General features: G+C 46.4%; 1 protein-coding gene across 1 annotated transcript in view; it reads left to right on the forward strand.

Annotated features, from left to right (window-relative positions):
- Nucleotides 1–19,087, forward strand: part of OBSCN (obscurin, cytoskeletal calmodulin and titin-interacting RhoGEF) — a 176,250-nt gene that overhangs the window by 27,751 nt on the left and 129,412 nt on the right. The window contains 7 exon segments of the mRNA XM_036225074.1: nucleotides 483–758; nucleotides 1,839–2,114; nucleotides 5,068–5,343; nucleotides 6,577–6,852; nucleotides 11,419–11,694; nucleotides 16,837–17,112; nucleotides 18,345–18,620. Coding sequence (XP_036080967.1) covers nucleotides 483–758; nucleotides 1,839–2,114; nucleotides 5,068–5,343; nucleotides 6,577–6,852; nucleotides 11,419–11,694; nucleotides 16,837–17,112; nucleotides 18,345–18,620 — 1,932 coding nt within the window.

The following is a 19,087-nucleotide window of genomic DNA, read 5'->3' on the forward strand; positions in this document are numbered from 1 at the left end:
GTTAGTGAAATACAGCATCTGTTCCAAGGCCAAGGATTTGATTACATTGATGGTGACTGGCATGCTAGAAGTTGCAGACTACATTAGCAATCCTTTTTACCAGTGCTTGTATGAGTTTGAATATCATCTGTTCTTGGTGTCATTATGTAATAAATTCTCCTTGAAAATACCTATGCTTTGATATTCAGGTCACAAATTATGCCTCACTTTGTAAGGGTAATTATGAGATTACAGTTGGCAAACAGATGCTAGAGTCTCAATTGTAACATATACCATCTTGGAAATTATTGAACTGGGAGGCTTTAGCTTCTGAGACCAAACCTACCACCTGCCTTATGCATCTTCTAAGTATGAAGTTGTCTGTGTTGGAAAACCCAGGCTTGTGGCTGGAGCATTATGGTCTTGAAATCCAGAAGATGAGTCCTCATTTGGTTCTAAAAAATTAATTATATCTGACCCTGTGTGTCCTTCTCTGCCCCCAGAGCCTGCCGCCGTGTTTTCCAAGGAACAGCCATCACACAGGGAGGTGCAGGCTGAAGCGGGGACCAGCGCCACACTGAGCTGTGAGGTAGCCAAAGCCCAGACAGAAGTGACATGGTACAAGGATGGCAAGAAGCTGAGTGGGAGCTCGAAGGTGCGCATGGATGCCAAGGGCTGTGTCCGGCGGTTGGTGCTGCAACAGGCGGGGAAGGCAGATGGCGGGGAGTACAGCTGCGAGGCCGGGGGCCAGAGGGTCTCCTTCCACCTGGATGTCACAGGTGGGTTTCTTGAAGTCTTTCTTATGTTCCTTAGGTTAATTATTAGGGCATGAAAATGTGTTGGGGTGCCACGTCTGAAATCCTATATGTGTTCATTTGAGTTTAATGGAACATATACAACTTTACAAAACTGACAATATCGGGTGCTGATAAGGATGTGGAGAACCCAAATTCTCGCACACTGATCATGGGAATGTAAGTGGGTACATTTTGGAAAGCTCTTTGGAAATGTCCACTAAAGCCCAAATGCAGGTCTACCTATGTCCCTACCCATGTGACCCAAAGATATATGCAAGAGTATTCAGAGCAGCTTTACTCGTCATATCCCCAAATTGGAAACAATCCAAATGAACCACAAGAGGAAAAGGAAAAATAAATCATAATGTCATATAATAGAACACTGCACACCAATGCATAAAAACAGGTTGTTGCTCCATGTTAGGTCAGACAGACATTATGTTGAGTGGAAAGAAACAGGCCCAAAGGATATATAATATGATTCGTGCACATGACATCAAAGAACAGGCAAAAGTAGTTGGTGACAAGAGTTCAGGATGGTGGTGACTTTTGAGGGAGTGGTCATCAGTGGATGGGGAGCTGGAAATGTTAGGTTTGTTGATATGTTTGAGTGCATGGGGATAGGCACGCCTAACCTTCATTAAGCTGTACAAATAAAATAGCACACTTTATGTGTGAGTTACACCTAGAAAAAATGTAGATTAGTTTGTGGAGGACATACCATGTGCCAAACTCTGCAGATATAAGGGTAACCAACCCGTCCTGCCCACAGAAGCTGTCACCTAGGAAAGATAATGAATGGAAGTGACAGGTGCCATAATAACTTCAGCTGCCCTCAGTCAGGAATTGCTCTTGGTCGGAACATCCGCAAATGTACACTTGAAGTCCTGTGACAAGAGACATGTTTGCAAACATAACTCTAACACTCCACTGGACACTAATACCCTACTAGGCATGTGACTCCAAGGAGAAAATATACTGAACCCTGAAGTTTTGGTGCCTGTGACATAGTCTGGTAACAGCTTTGTGTCTCTGATGCTGTGTGTCCCTCCCTGTCCCCAGAGCCCACAGTGGTGTTTGCCAAGGAGCAGCAGGCATGCAGCGAGGTACAAGCCGAGGCGGGTGCCAGTGCTACGCTGAGCTGCGAGGTGGCCCAGGCGCAGACGGAGGTGACGTGGTACAAGGACGGCAAGAAGCTGAGTGGGAGCTCGAAGGTGCGTGTGGAGGCCAAGGGCTGCGTCCGGCGGCTGGTGCTGCAGCAGGCTGGGAAGGCAGATGGCGGGGAGTACAGCTGTGAGGCTGCGGGCCAGAGGGTCTCCTTCCACCTGGACGTCACAGGTGAGTTCTTTAACGATATGAACTTGTCCTCGTGTGTAGATAATGATAGACTTGTCTTACAGCCTGATATACCCTGGGACTCTTTCCGGGAGATCTCATCTCTTCTGCCCTTCCATCCTTTCATCTCCCATTTCATACCTGTGGCTGGTCCAGGGGAGGCTGGATGGCAGTGTGCGAATGAAAGGGAGAGCTGTTCCTGTACACCATGAGTGCCGCCCCAGACATTTTTTCTCAGTCCTAGTTCCCACCACCTGCTTAAAACCTCCTGGGTTTCCCTCGGTGTCTGGGACTCTGACTCTACCTTGCACTTGGCATTTGAGATAGACTAGGTATCTCTTACCTGTGTTATGTGGATTTCCTCCTCTCAGATGTCCTGGCAACTCCCAAATAACCATACCCAACAACAGGTGCAATTTACTCAAGGGAGACATGTTTGAATTTCATTAAACCAGGATAAGGGCAAGTTCATGGGTGTGGGTATTCCCAATCATACTTGGACTTATCTCAAGACTGAACTGTGGGTTAGCAAAGTTTTAGTTACTTAGGACACTCTTCCTTCATTGCATGTGGATGTAGAAGTTACCTGTATACTCACATCACAAAAGCTCAGTCCTGTTTTCTTGCAGTGTCTGTGCCAAGTAAAGACTAGAGGATTGGCAGGTGTGTATCAAGGATAGGCACGTGTGAAGTCTGAAATTCTCTTGGTTTCCTTTTGTCTCCTATTAGACATTCGATGTCAGAATCCCCTCAGAGTCTGATGTGTAGATTTAGACATAGGAATAAGGAGCTTCTCTTGCATCCTACGCTTTGTTGAAGACCAGTTGTACTGACAGCACCTGACTGCTAAAACAGTATTTATTTCATAGCATTTCTTAATGGCTCATGTGTGTCTGTCCATCTCTGGCTGTGTCACAGAGATGTCTGTAAATTAACTTTATTTTTCTTTGGTTAAGAGAGGTTAACTTCAAATTGAGGTACACTGTGGTCCCTCATTGACTTATAGGCGTCACTACATAACAGTTCGGTGTTGCATCTATATATAGTAATTTGTGGGTATGGATAATACCAAAAGAGTCACTGCATATATCTTTTAGTGTGATTTTAGGAAAATATGATAAATTATTTTATAGTAATAACTAAAAAAGATTTGACAAATTGACTAAATTTTTATAAAACTGTATAAAGTGACTTAAGATTTCAAGAACTCAAGTAGTCCTATAACATTTTAAATAAATGGAACCATAATAAGTAATCTTCTCGTAAGGAAAGAAGAAACCCTAGTGGCTCTAATGGAAAATTATGTGAAATATTCTGGAAAGAAATTTTTGCATATTCATGAAGATTCTTCTAGATATAGAAAAAGAGGTACAGTCAATGACTTATTTCATGGTGCTAGCATAACATGTATCACCAATTTCTGACAAGGAGAATAGGGAGAATTAAAATTATAGGCAAACTTCCTGTGGATGTCAAAACCTGAAGCAAAATATTATCGAAATAAATTCAGCACTGTATTAAGAAGCTGGTACATAGTCCAGGATGCCAGACTGTTTGAACACTAAAAACGTTAGCCAATTAGTATAATATGTGGAATGAATGATTGAAAGAAAAAATCAAGTGATTACCTCGTTAATAGTTGGAAAGAAAAAATGATCACTTCAAGCATTCTATACAATTTAACATAAATCTAAAAGAAATGTTGACAAAGGTAGCATCAATTCAAGCCATAAAATTCTTAATTATAAATAAAACAGTTCTTCCATAACTTGACAAATGATACCAAAGGAAAACCAGCTAATTATGCAAAGTGAAAGCTTGCAAGTGTTGTCTATGACATAGGAAACCAGGAGAGGAAGCCAATGGTTACCGCTTTTATCCAGCATTGTACAGCCGGAAGAAAATAAAGTAAAAGATAAACAGTGAAAAAAAACAGTGAAATTCGCAGATGATATAATTTACCCAAAAGATAAATTATTAGACTTTGTAAGAGTGTTGAGAAAGATTACTGAGTATAGAATCCATATAAAGAAATCACTTCTATATCTGTGTACTAGCAACAGACACTTGTAAAATGAAAGCTTTTTAAGGAGTTATAGTACCACCAGATTTATCATGTTTCTAATTGCCAGTCCAATAGAAGGTGCTGAGAAGTTCGGGGGGGGGGGCGGAAATGATTAGATATTTTTGAGAGACAGTCAACAGATCTAAATAGATGGATAAAAATCCCCAGAAAGATCAACAGTGTTCACTGACAATTAGAACCCACAGCAGCGTTTGGTGTGGGAGGTCTTTGAATACTGACAAGCAGTTCTCACAGACTGTGAACACACTCTTGAAGGAGAGTGAAGGACACAGACTTGCTGGACTGGGTGCTGTGACCATTGTAATACAGTGACAAGGACTGCGGTATCTTGGTGCAAAGACAGATACACAGATAGAAGGACCAGAACAGTGTGCTCAGAACATACTAACTGTGACTGGACAACTCCATTCCTCTGGCTGTTTTAAATGTACTTTGTGAAGGGTGGAGACAGCATGATTTTAATAAATGGCATCTGGATCATTTCATCATATGGAACAAAGACTGATCAGTGACTTAGCACACAGTCGACTCTCTTCGGTTACGAACATTGAAGAAGGGAAAATCACAAAACATTTAGCTGAAGAAATGAGTTTTTTAATTTCTTCAGGACAAGGAACAATTTCTCAAACAGAGGACAGTGCACTAAATAAAATAAAAATATTTTCCATTATGAGTACATTAAAACTAAAAAGGTTCATTCATCAGAAGATAACATAAGGGAATGAAAGGGCAAGCCACACACATATGGAAGATGGTGGAACACACATAACTGTCAGATCTAGCATTTATACACACACACACACACACACACACACACATGCACACACATAGTATATATCATTGATCCTGTGCGTCCCTCCCTGTACGCAGAGCCCACAGTGGTGTTTGCCAAGGGGCAGCAGACACGCAGCGAGGTGCAGGCCAAGGCGGGGGCCAGTGCTACGCTGAGCTGCGAGGTGGCCCAGGCGCAGACGGAGGTGACGTGGTACAAGGACGGCAAGAAGCTGAGTGGGAGCTCGAAGGTGCGTGTGGAGGCCAAGGGCTGCGTCCGGCGGCTGGTGCTGCAGCAGGCTGGGAAGGCGGACAGCGGGGAGTACAGCTGCGAGGCCGGGGGCCAGAGGGTCTCCTTCCACCTGGACGTCACAGGTGGGTTCTCACGTTGCCGCTTTAGCCCTGATTGCAGATGACAATGGGACTGGCTTATGTCCAGACTGACCCTGGTGTTCTCTCCACTAGACCTCATCTCTTCACATACCCCATTCTCCCACCTCCCATTTGTATACCCACGGCTGAGCCCAGGGACCTTGGGTGGGAGGGGTGCACAGAGAAGGGAGAGGGCCCTTCGTGCATGTCTTCGTGGTGTGTCCACATTCAGCACTTGGTCACTTTCCCTAGCACCTCCTTACAACTACCATTGGTCCTCGGTGTCTGGGACTCTGCCCCTACTTGGCGTATTGGTCCGAGGTACACCAGATGTCCCTCACCTGAGGCTGGACTACCTGTTCCCGCATGTCCGTCTTCACTCAGCCCCATGTGCAGGTTCTCACTATCAGGACCTGTCCAAATTCATTAAAGCAGAAGAGGAAATTTCAGCCACCTGATACGCTTGGGATGCTCCCAAGACAGAACTTGGGTAGGCAAGGTTTAGGGGTTCTGGAACTCTTCCCTCCAGGCATGATGATACGGAAGCTTTCTCGGCACCATATGTAGTAAAATAGAGAGGGACGTTTGACTGCAGTGTCTGTGCCAACTCAGTGAAGAGCAGAGATGGTGGCAGAGCCCCGGCGATGCGCACATTCTGTCTGGAATTCTCTTTTCAAAGCAAACGTGTTTCCCTTTTGTCTTCGGTTAGAGCGCTCTGTGCCAGGATTGCCCTGGAGAGTGATCTGTGAGTTTAGAACTGGAAAGCAATAGGGAGGTGTTGCAGGTCGCACTCGGTCGATGGAGGGTCTGTGGTAAATGAGGCCAGTTGTCACAGCATTTACTGCTGGTCACCATGTGTCAGCCTCTCTGGCCAGTTCACAGAGGAGTTTGTGAACTAACTTTATTTTCCTTTTCTCAGGAGGGTTTAACTTTATGTAAGGGTAGCTGTGGTCTCACATTGACTCCTCCGTGCCACCACAGCAGATGTTACTGCACCTGAGTGTGAGGGTTTGTAGGTGTGTATAGAGGCCAAGACCCCTGCACGGGTCAGTGGTCGTTGTGTAGATGAATGAGCTGCTTGAGCTGCCAAGGTAGTGGGGCAGCTCCAGGCCACACAGCAGGTGCAGGGTCCGGAGGAGTTTCCAGGGCTCCCGCCTCCGTGTGTCATCCTTTCCCCAGTGCCATCCCCCTGACTTAGAGTTATCATTGACCCTGTGTGTCCCTCCCTGTCTGCAGAGCCCACAGTGGTGTTTGCCAAGGAGCAGCAGGCACACAGCGAGGTGCAGGCCGAGGCGGGGGCCAGTGCTACGCTGAGCTGCGAGGTGGCCCAGGCGCAGACGGAGGTGACGTGGTACAAGGACGGCAAGAAGCTGAGTGGGAGCTCGAAGGTGCGTGTGGAGGCCAAGGGCTGCGTCCGACGGCTGGTGCTGCAGCAGGCTGGGAAGGCGGACAGCGGGGAGTACAGCTGCGAGGCCGGGGGCCAGAGGGTCTCCTTCCACCTGGACGTCACAGGTGGGTTCTCATGTTGCCTCTTTAGCCCTGATTGCAGATGACAATGGGACTGGCTTATGTCCAGACTGACCCTGGTGTTCTCTCCACTAGACCTCATCTCTTCACATACCCCATTCTCCCACCTCCCATTTGTATACCCACGGCTGAGCCCAGGGACCTTGGATGGGAGGGGTGCACAGAGAAGGGAGAGGGCCCTTCGTGCACGTCTTCGTGGTGTGTCCACATTCAGCACTTGGTCACTTTCCCTAGCACCTCCTTACAACTACCGTTGGTCCTCGGTGTCTGGGAGTCTGCCCCTACTTGGCGTTTTGGGCCGAGGTACACCAGATGTCCCTCACCTGAGGCTGGCCTACCTGCTCCTGCATGTCCGCCTTCACTCAGCCCCATGGGCGGGTTCTCACTATCAGGAGCTGTCCAAATTCATTAAAGCAGAAGAGGAAATTTCAGCCACCTGATACACTTGGGATGCTCCTAAGACAGAATTTGGGTAGGCAAGGCTTAGGGGTTCTGGAACTCTTCCCTCCAGGCACGACAATATGGAAGCTTTCTCGGCACCATATGTAGCAAAATAGAGAGGGACGTTTGACTGCAGTGTCTGTGCCAACTCAGTGAAGAGCAGAGATGGTGGCAGAGCCCCTGCGATGCGCACATTCTGTCTGGAATTCTCTTTTTAAGGCAAACGTGTTTCCCTTTTCTCTTCGGTTAGAGTGCTCTGTGCCAGCATTGCCCTGGAGTGTGATCTGTGAGTTTAGAACTGGAAAGCAATAGGGAACTGTGACAGGTCATCCGTGGTCGATGAGGAAGGGGTCTGTGGTAAATCTGGGCGTCACAGCATTTACAGCTGATCACTATGTGTCTGAGCCTTTCTGGCCGGTTCACGGAGAAGTCTGTTTACTAACTTTATTTTCCTTTTCTCAGGAGTGTTTAACTTTGTATAAGGGTGGCTGCGGTGTCACATCAACTCCTACATACCACCACAGTAGTTGTTACTGTACCAGTATGTGAGGGTATATAGGTGTGTGTAGATGCCAAGACCCCTGCACAGGTCAATGGCCAGCGTGTAGGTGAATGAGCTGCTTGTTGCAGACAAGGTAGTGGGGCTGCTCTAGGCCACACTGCTGGTGCGGGGCCCGGAAGAGTTTCCTGGGCTCCTGCCTCCCTGTGTGCTCCTTTCCCCATTGTCGTCCTTTTGACTTAGATGGTGTCTTGTCCCATGCGTTCCTCCCTGTCCCCAGAGCCCACACTGGTGTTTGTCAAGGAGCAACAGGCACGCAGTGAGATGCAGGCTGAAGTGGGGGCCAGCGCTATGCTGAGCTGCGAGGTGGCCCAGGCACAAACAGAAGTGACGTGGTACAAGGATCGTAAGTAGCTGAGTGGGAGCTCGAAGGTGCGCGTGGAGGCCAAGGGCTCCCTCCGGCGGCTGGTGCTGCAGCAGGCTGGGAAGACCAATGGCAGGGAGTACAGCTGTGAGACCGGAGGCCAGAGGGTCTCTTTCCGCCTGGATGTCATAAGTAGGTTCTTGGAAACCTGAATATTTTGGAGTTGATGGGACTGATGTTCAGCTAGATCCTCCATAGTTTTCTCTGCAGCTCTCGCATCTCCCGTCCTCTCCCTGCCTATTTGTCCTTCTATGACTGGGCCAAGGGTGGCTAGATTGGAAGGGTGTGTTTGGAAGGAGAAGGGCCATTTATGTTCTTGAGCGGTGTTTCCATACAATAATGTTTTGTATGTTCCCCGCACCTGTCTGGTTTTCTCTTTTTTTTCCTGAGTCCTCATAGCTTGGCTTTTGGGTCTGCAGTAGACCAGGTGACTCTCATTTGGGGACGTGTGTCCTGTTAGAACATTCTGTGTGGAACCCCTTTGCAGTCTGATGTGTAGATTAGACATGGAGTGGAACAAGGAGTTTGTGCCACACCAGCACGCTTTGTCAGGTGTGAGCTCCTGTGGCAGCAGCCTGACTGGCCAAGTGGCACTTACGTCATAACGTTTCATAATATATCATGTGAGTTGTCTGTTCCTCCTTGGTTGGTTCAGAGAGAAGGCTGAAAAATAAATGTACTTTTTTTTGTTGTTTGTTTTGTTAAGAGAGTCTTATGTTAAATAGAGACGGGCTGCAATCCCATATTCACTCAGAGGTGCCAACACAAAACAGTGTTGCGTGTCTGTGTCCATGGTTCCTGGGTGTGAATGATACCAAAACATGCTTTGTGTCTTTGAGGAACTTTGTTTAAAGAAAACATGACAATTTTTTTATGTAAAAAATTCAAAAATTGTAACACGTGGCTAATTTCTAGAAAACTATATCACAATAGACACAAGGGGAAGTAGAAAACTCTAACAGTCCTATAAGCTCTGAAGAAACAGAACCAGTAATAAATCTTTTTATAGAGAAAGGCCTAAGACCAGTGGCTCTACTGATAAATTATATCAAATATTCTGGGAAGAAATTGTTCTATGTTTGTGGAGATTTTTCTAGATGATAGACAAAGGATATACCGTCTCTAACTCATTTTGTGTAGATAGCATAATGTTGATAACAAAACTCATGAGGAAATATGCAGAATTAAAATTATAGGCCAATCTCTTATGAATATCAAGGCCAAAATCTTACGCAAGATGTTAATAAACCAAATTGTGCAACATAAGTAGAGGACAGTACACATCGATGGGAGTCATAGTCCAAGAATGCATAGTCGGTTTAACGATAGATATATTACATAAAAATAATGCATAATATCAGCATATTGAAAGAGAAAATGTGATTATCTCAACAAAGGCAGAATAAAAATGTTCGATAAAATTTATCATCATGTCTCCTAAAAAAGTATTTAATAAAACTTAGCATCAGTTTATGATATAAAATTCTTAAACCATAAATAAAGACATTCTTCCTTAATTTGGAAAATGGTGCTACAGGAAACACCAGCTAACATCACTGAAAGTAGAAGATGTGACTTTGGGAGTAGAAACATCGTAAGAGGCTTTCTGTCACCACTCTTGTCCAACATTGGACAACACAATAAGGAGGAAAATAAGATACACTAAATTAAAATTTAATTAAATGTAAAATTTAAAAAGGTAGAATTTACAGATAATATGGTTACCAATTCAGAAAATTCAAAAGATTAATGATTAGACTTGGTAAGAGACTTGGGAAAGATTACCACGTTAAAAAAACCGACATGCAGAAAACACTTCATATACATATGCTAGCAGCAAACACTTGGAAGATGGTATTTTAAAAGATTTACAATAGCTTCAACAATACCATTTTCTAATTCCAGATCTAATAAATAAGATTTGATTCCAATGGTGTTAAGTGGGTAAAATTATTACATGTTTTTGAGAGAGAGTAGGAAGATCTAGAGAAGACAGAAGCTCTGGGGACTCAGAGCTGTTCATTCCTACAAAAGATTGAAGCTAGGGCTTTTGATGGGGATGGATGCTGTCCTGGAGATAAGCAGGGTGACAGCGTTGGTTGTTCTAGGCTTATCAGTGGGCTTCAGTGATAAAGACAACGTGGTGCAAATGAAGATGTGTAATGGACCAAAGGGATGAAATGTTGCCCTCGGTAGTGCTCTATGCATGTACCCTTCATCTTTTTGTTTTTTTTCCCATGTTGCTAGTGCCAGGTGCAGAGATAGGAAGTCTTTTTATAAATGATGCTGAGCTCATTAACTATATAAAAATAAAATAAAATTGGAACTACTGCTCACATCAAATGCAGACATTAATCTAGGTGGGTTAGAGACCTCAGTTTGGCATGTAACACTCTAGCAGAAGTGTAGATGACTTCATGACCTCAAGGTGATGGCAGACTTTGTTAACAGGACATAAATGCAAAGGACAAATTTATATATTTGTTTATATTAAGATTAGGAATCTTATTTTATCAGAAGACACCATGAAAAAGTGCAATGGCAAGACACATAGATGGAGAGATTTTTACAGCACACATAACCTTTTATGCTTTAGCATTTAAAATATAACGAGCCCCTAAAATGAGTATGAAGAGAAAGCCAATTATATTGAAAATGGCTCAAATGTTGAATAGTAACCATCACCACCAGCAAAACTAATGACTAAAAATATCAGAAAATGTTCACTACTTTATAAGTTTAAAAAGTGCAAAAGGCAGCCACAGGGGTACAACTCATTCTTCCCCGGGTGCCAACAGATGACAACTCAGAGAGCAGGTGGAGTGGAGCTGTGGGAACTCCACTGAACTACAGGGACAACATGCCCTCCACAATTGCCAGGGAGACTCTGTGTCTTCTGGGAAGGTGCATGTGTACGTCTCCTGGCCCTGCGTTCCCTCTCCTAGAGGCCATATGCTCCGGAGAGTCTTTCACAGAGTCCTCACTTGGAAGGGTCATGTGGGCAGTGGTCAATGTGCAGATGCATGTGCTGCTTGTCGCTGACAAGGCAGTGGGGCAGCTCCAGGCCACCATTTGAATCAAGGCCCGGAGGAGTTTCCAGGCCTCCTACCTCCTTGTGTATTCTTTCCCAGTGCCGTTCTCCTGACTAGAGTTACCATTGATCCTGTGCATCCCGCCCTGTCCCCAGAGCCCACAGTGGTGTTTGCCAAGGAGCAGCAGGCACGCAGCGAGGTGCAGGCCGAGGCGGGGGCCAGTGCTACGCTGAGCTGCGAGGTGACCCAGGCGCAGACGGAGGTGACGTGGTACAAGGACGGCAAGAAGCTGAGTGGGAGCTCGAAGGTGCGTGTGGAGGCCAAGGGCTGCGTCCGGCGGCTGGTGCTGCAGCAGGCTGGGAAGGCGGACAGCGGGGAGTACAGCTGCGAGGCCGGGGGCCAGAGGGTCTCCTTCCACCTGGACGTCACAGGTGGGTTCTCACGTTGCCGCTTTAGCCCTGATTGCAGATGACAGTGGGACTGGCTTATGTCCAGACTGACCCTGGTGTTCTCTCCACTAGACCTCATCTCTTCACATACCCCATTCTCCCACCTCCCATTTGTATACCCACGGCTGAGCCCAGGGACCTTGGATGGGAGGGGTGCACAGAGAAGGGAGAGGGCCCTTCGTGCACGTCTTCGTGGTGTGTCCACATTCAGCACTTGGTCACTTTCCCTAGCACCTCCTTACAACTACCGTTAGTCCTCGGTGTCTGGGACTCTGCCTCTACTTGCCGTATTGGGCCGAGGTACACCAGATGTCCCTCACCTGAGGCTGGTCTACCTGCTCCTGCATGTCCGCCTTCACTCAGCCCCATGTGCGGGTTCTCACTGTCAGGAACTGTCCAAATTCATTAAAGCAGAAGAGGAAATTTCAGCCACCTGATACGCTTGGGATGCTCCCAAGACAAAACTTGGGTAGGCAAGATTTAGGGGTTCTGGGACTCTTCCCTCCAGGCATGATGATACGGAAGCTTTCTCGGCACCATATGTAGCAAAATAGAGAGGGATGTTTGATTGCAGTGTCTGTGCCAACTCAGTGAAGAGCAGAGATGGTGGCAGAGCCCCTGCGATGCGCACATTCTGACTGGAATTCTCTTTTCAAAGCAAACGTGTTTCCCTTTTGTCTTCAGTTAGAGCGCTCTGTGTCAGCAATGCCCTGGAGTGTGATCTGTGAGTTTAGAACTGGAAAGCAATAGGGAGGTGTTGCAGGTCGCACTCAGTCGATGGAGGGTCTGTGGTAAATGAGGCCAGATGTCACAGCATTTACTGCTGGTCACTCACCATGTGTCAGCCTCTCTGGCCAGTTCACAGAGGAGTTTGTGAACTAACTTTATTTTCCTTTTCTCAGGAGGGTTTATCGTTATATAAGGGTAGCTGCGGTCTCACATTGACTCCTCTGTGCCACCACAGCAGATGTTACTGGACCTGAGTGTGAGGGTTTGTAGGTGTGTGTAGATGCCAAGACCCCTGCACGGGTCAGTGGTCGTTGTGTAGATGAATGAGCTGCTTGAGCTGCCAAGGTAGTGGGGCAGCTCCAGGCCACACAGCAGGTGCAGGGTCCGGAGGAGTTTCCAGGGCTCCCGCCTCCGTGTGTCATCCTTTCCCCAGTGCCATCCCTCTGACTTAGAGTTATCATTGACCCTGTGTGTCCCTCCCTGTCCGCAGAGCCCACAGTGGTGTTTGCCAAGGAGCAGCAGGCACGCAGCGAGGTGCAGGCCGAGGCGGGGGGCCAGTGCTACGCTGAGCTGCGAGGTGGCCCAGGCGCAGACGGAGGTGACGTGGTACAAGGACGGCAAGAAGCTGAGTGGGAGCTCGAAGGTGCGTGTGGAGGCCAAGGGCTGCGTCCGGCGGCTGGTGCTGCAGCAGGCTGGGAAGGCGGACAGCGGGGAGTACAGCTGCGAGGCCGGGGGCCAGAGGGTCTCCTTCCACCTGGATGTCACAGGTGTGTTCTCTGGGTGCTTCTTTACCTTTGTTTTCAGGTAGCTTCGTTTTCAGGTGATGATGTGACTAATAGCCCCAGTGGACCCTTGTGCTCTTTCCATTAGCCTTCATAACTTCAAGTTTCTCATTTTTCCACTACTATTTTCATACGTGTGGCTGAGCCAAGAGAATTTGATGGGGATCGTGTGTGAGGAAGGGAGAGAGTCCTTCTCATTCACTCCTAGTGGTGTTTCCACGCAGTAATGCTTTATTACATGTTCCCAGCAGCTTCCCTGAATCCTTCTGGTGCTCCCTGGTATTCAGGACTCTGGCTGTATCTGGTGGCTGGGGTTTGAGTTAGACTAGCCGTCTCTTGTCTGCAATATGTGGACATGCTTCGATTAAATGTTTAGTAGTTTCCATATCCTGTCTTTAGCTCATGTGAGGGTTCTTGCTAGGGACAGCTGTTGGAATTTCATTGAACGAAATTAAAGGGGTAATTTTGGCTACTTAATCATACCTGTAATTATCTCAAAACTAAAATTTGGTATATTATAGTTTTAGGTGTTCAGGGAGACTTGTTCCTCTTTTCACTCCATATACCAAATCTAGATCCACATTTTGTTGTAATATTTGTTTCCCTTTGTTTTCAGTTAAAACATTTTATGTCAGCATTCTCATTTAAGTTTGATTTGTAAATTCAGAAATGGAAAAAAGTATATATCTGATACTACATCACTTCACACTGTTAATTTTGAATTCCTCTGGTAGCACCCACCACTGTCTCATAAAACAGTATTTTTTTCATGGATTTTCCATAATGGTTAGTGTGTCTGTTCCTCCCTGGATGGTTCCTAGGGAAATCCAATAACTAAATTTATTTTCCTTTCATTAAGAGGATGTTAATGTCAGAAAGCAGTAGCTGACAACCTACAATGAGCCCAGGTGCCAGCGCATAACAGTTTGGTATTATGTCAGGATATAATGAGTGTGTATATACACAAAAACTCACCCTGATTTTTGTCAAACATTATTGTAAGAGGATATGACAAATTGTTTTATGATAATAAATTTGAAAAGTTTGAACAATTTTGCCAGTTCTTACAAAATTATACCATAAGTGACACAAAAGAATTAAATACCTCTAATAGTCCTATAATCTTTTTTAAAGCATTTTTTATTTCCTACAATCTTTTAAATAATAGGACCATAATCAATAACCTTTTCAGAGAGAAAAATTTAATCCCAGTGGCTCTACTGGTAAATTACATGAATGTTCAAGAAAGAAGTTGTTCCCTGTTTGTGGAGATTTTTCTAGAGATTGAAAGAAATACAGTCTTCAGATTGTGTTCTGTAGATAATATAATATGGATATCAAAATATGGCAAGGAATGAAACAAGAGTTAAAATTACAGGCAGCTCTACTATAAGTATCAAGGCAAAATGTTAGACAAATATTAGCAAGCTGAGTTCAGCAATATATCAAAAAGATATACACTGCGATGGAGGTTGTGGTGCCAGAATGCAGAGCTGATTTACCTTTAGAAACATGAGGAGATCAGTATAAAGCATGACACTATCAGATTGAATAAAAAAAATGATGTGATTATCTCAATAAATGCAGACTAAAACCATGATAAAATTCAATGTTATAAATTCAGAACTAACGTTTGATAAAATTTAGCATCAACTCATGTCATAAAATTCTTAACAATCTATAAATAAGATTGTCTATCTTTAATTTGATAAATAGTACTACAGAAGGCATCAGGTAACTGCATACTTAGCAAGAACCTTGAAAATTTTGCCTTTGAGACAGAGAACAACACATGAGGTCACTGTCACCATCTCTGTGTGCCTTTTTACCACAGAGGAAGGGGGAAAATAATGTGAGTTATAAAAATGGGAAAAATAAGTGGAATTCACAGATGATATGAATCCTGATGCAGAAAATCTTAAAGATTAATTATTGGAATTAATAAGAGTTTAGAAAAGGTACTGTGTAAAAAATCAATGAGCAAAATCTTTTTTATGTCCACGTACTATTAACACAGTTGGAAAATGAACTTTTAAAAGATTTAGAATAGCATGAAATGTATCACATTTCTAGTTCCCAGTTTAATAAAGCTGTTTATGATATCAGTGGAGGAAAATTGTTAAACATTTTTGAGAGATGGTAAAGAAGATCTGAAGAAATGGTTGGAAGTCTGTGGAAGACTCACATATGTTCATGTCTGATCAACAAATGTTTTTCTTTGGGGGGTTGAAAATGGAGAAGCAGATTCCAGAGTCCAAGCAAGAAGATCTAGGTGTGAACACGTATCTATAAGATATTGAGAATTGTCAGAATGCTACAGTAATAAAGATAATGGGGTCACAGCCTAGGAACAGAGATTAAATCAAAGGAAGAGAATCGTGAGCTCGCTAGCAGGGCACTGAACGGCCCCTGCTTGTTTTTCAACATCTAGCTCGTGTAGACAGTGAAGAAAGGATCATTTTTTTAATAAGTGGTGATTTCAACATTTAATCATCAAAAATATATACACAGTTGACCCTTAAACAACATGGGCGTTAGGGATGCCAACCCTCATGCACTTGAAAATGCACGTATTACTTAAGTTTGTCTTTTCCATCTGCAGATTCCCAGCTGCAGATCAAAAATCCTATTTTTGATCATTGTCGGTTGAATGTGCAAATGTGAAAGCTGGGGATATGAAAGGCTGACAGTGTATTTATTGTAAAAATAGCGTCATATAAGTCTACCCTTGCACTTCAAACCCATGTTGTTCAAAGGTCAACTGGATAGGAAACTTCCACCACACTTCAAAATGAACTCCGGGTAGGTGAGACACCACAGTGTAAAAGGTGAACCCACAAACCCCTCAGAGGATGGGATGGATTATTTAATGACTTTAGAGTAAGGAGATACTTCTAAAACAAAGCAATGAGACAAGTTTCTGTATTTGACTGCATTAAAACAGAACTGTGATTTTTCCAAAGATACCAGGGAAATCAAAAACCAACCTGTACAGATAGTTAAGATATTTACAAGATACTTAGTTGTCAAATCTCTAGCCTTTACACATAACGGTCTGAAAATGAATAAGAAGGAAGACAGATAATGCTATTGCAAATCAGGCAAAAGACTGAGCAGTGACACCACAGAGAGGCGAACAGCAATGGCCAAGAAGGTTGGAGTAGTTGCCCCACTTTTTGGGTCATCAGGATCATACGATCGACCACTACAGGGGGTACAAGCCCCTGGGTGCCAACAGGTGACAGCATGAGAGCAGCAGAAGGGGAATCTCTGAACACCTCTGCACTACCGTGACAATAAGCCCCGCAAAATCAGGGGGGAGACTCTGTCCCCTGGGAAGGCATCTGTGCATGCCTCCTGTACCCATGGTCTCTCTCCTAGAAAGTGTATGCTCCAGAGAGTTGTTCCCAGTGTCCCCACCTGGAAAGGCCACGTGGGCAGTGAATGGTAGGCAGATGAATGTGCTGCCTGTCACTGACAAGACAGTGGGGCTGCTCCAGGCCGCCATCTGGTGCAGGGCTCAGGGGAGTTTCCAGACTTCCTGTCTCCCTGTGCAGTGTCCCCTCTTGTGCTGTCCTTCTTACTTAGAGGGTATCTCTGACCCTGTCCGCAGAGCCCACAGTGGTGTTTGCCAAGGAGCAGCAGGCACGCAGCGAGGTGCAGGCCGAGGCAGGTGCCAGTGCTACGCTGAGCTGCGAGGTGGCCCAGGCGCAGACGGAGGTGACGTGGTACAAGGACGGCAAGAAGCTGAGTGGGAGCTCGAAGGTGCGTGTGGAGGCCAAGGGCTGCGTCCGGCGGCTGGTGCTGCAGCAGGCTGGGAAGGCGGACAGCGGGGAGTACAGCTGCGAGGCCGGGGGCCAGAGGGTCTCCTTCCACCTGGACGTCACAGGTGGGTTCTCACGTTGCCGCTTTAGCCCTGATTGCAGATGACAATGAGACTGGCTTATGTCCAGACTGACCCTGGTGTTCTCTCCACTAGACCTCATCTCTTCACATACCCATTCTCCCACCTCCCATTTGTATACCCACGGCTGAGCCCAGGGACCTTGGATGGGAGGGGTGCACAGAGAAGGGAGAGGGCCCTTCGTGCACGTCTTCGTGGTGTGTCCACATTCAGCACTTGGTCACTTTCCCTAGCACCTCCTTACAACTACCGTTAGTCCTCGGTGTCTGGGACTCTGCCTCTACTTGCCGTATTGGGCCGAGGTACACCAGATGTCCCTCACCTGAGGCTGGCCTACCAGCTCCCGCATGTCCACCTTCACTCAGCCCCACGTGCGGGTTCTCACTATCAGGAGCTGTCCAAATTCATTAAAGCAGAAGAGGAAATTTCAGCCACCTGATACACTTGGGATGCTCCTAAGACAGAACTTGGGTAGGCAAGATTTAGGGGTTCTGGAACTCTTCCCTCCAGGCATGACGATATGGAAGCTTTCTCGGCACCATATGTAGCAAAATAGAGAGGGACGTTTGACTGCAGTGTCTGTGCCAACTCAGTGAAGAGCAGAGATGGTGGCAGAGCCCCTGCGATGCACACATGCTGTCTGGAATTCTCTTTTCAAAGCAAACGTGTTTCCCTTTTGTCTTCAGTTAGAGCGCTCTGTGTCAGCAATGCCCTGGAGTGTGATCTGTGAGTTTAGAACTGGAAAGCAATAGGGAGGTGTTGCAGGTCGCACTCGGTTGATGGAGGTTCTGTGGTAAATGAGGCCAGATGTCACAGCATTTACTGCTGGTCACCATGTGTCAGCCTCTCTGGCCAGTTCACAGAGGAGTTTGTGAACTAACTTTATTTTCCTTTTCTCAGGAGGGTTTACCTTTATGTAAAGGTAGCTGCGGTCTCACATTGACTCCTCTGTGCCACCACAGCAGATGTTACTGGACCTGAGTGTGAGGGTTTGTAGGTGTGTATAGATGCCAAGACCCCTGCACGGGTCAGTGGTCGTTGTGTAGATGAATGAGCTGCTTGAGCTGCCAAGGTAGTGGGGCAGCTCCAGGCCACACAGCAGGTGCAGGGTCCGGAGGAGTTTCCAGGGCTCCCACCTCCGTGTGTCATCCTTTCCCCAGTGCCATCCCTCTGACTTAGAGTTATCATTGACCCTGTGTGTCCCTCCCTGTCTGCAGAGCCCACAGTGGTGTTTGCCAAGGAGCAGCAGGCACACAGCGAGGTGCAGGCCGAGGCGGGGGCCAGTGCTACGCTGAGCTGCGAGGTGGCCCAGGCGCAGACGGAGGTGACGTGGTACAAGGACGGCAAGAAGCTGAGTGGGAGCTCGAAGGTGCGTGTGGAGGCCAAGGGCTGCGTCCGACGGCTGGTGCTGCAGCAGGCTGGGAAGGCGGACAGCGGGGAGTACAGCTGCGAGGCCGGGGGCCAGAGGGTCTCCTTCCACCTGGACGTCACAGGTGGGTTCTCATGTTGCCTCTTTAGCCCTGATTGCAGATGACAATGGGACTGGCTTATGTCCAGACTGACCCTGGGGTTCTCTCCTCTAGACCTCATCTCTTCACATACCCCATTCTCCCACCTCCCATTTGTATACCCACGGCTGAGCGCAGGGACCTTGGATGGGAGGGGTGCACAGAGAAGGGAGAGGGCCCTTCGTGCACGTCTTCGTGGTGTGTCCACATTCAGCACTTGGTCACTTTCCCTAGCACCTCCTTACAACTACCGTTGGTCCGCGGTGTCTGGGACTCTGCCCCTACTTGGCGTATTGGGCCGAGGTACACCAGATGTTCCTCACCTGGTCTACCAGCTCCCGCATGTCCGCCTTCACTCAGCCCCATGTGCAGGTTCTCACTATCAGGAGCTGTCCAAATTCATTAAAGCAGAAGAGGAAATTTCAGCCACCTGATACACTTGGGATGCTCCT

Source organism: Rousettus aegyptiacus, unplaced genomic scaffold (assembly GCF_014176215.1).
Source record: "Rousettus aegyptiacus isolate mRouAeg1 unplaced genomic scaffold, mRouAeg1.p scaffold_m13_p_7, whole genome shotgun sequence".
NCBI lineage: Eukaryota > Metazoa > Chordata > Mammalia > Chiroptera > Pteropodidae > Rousettus > Rousettus aegyptiacus.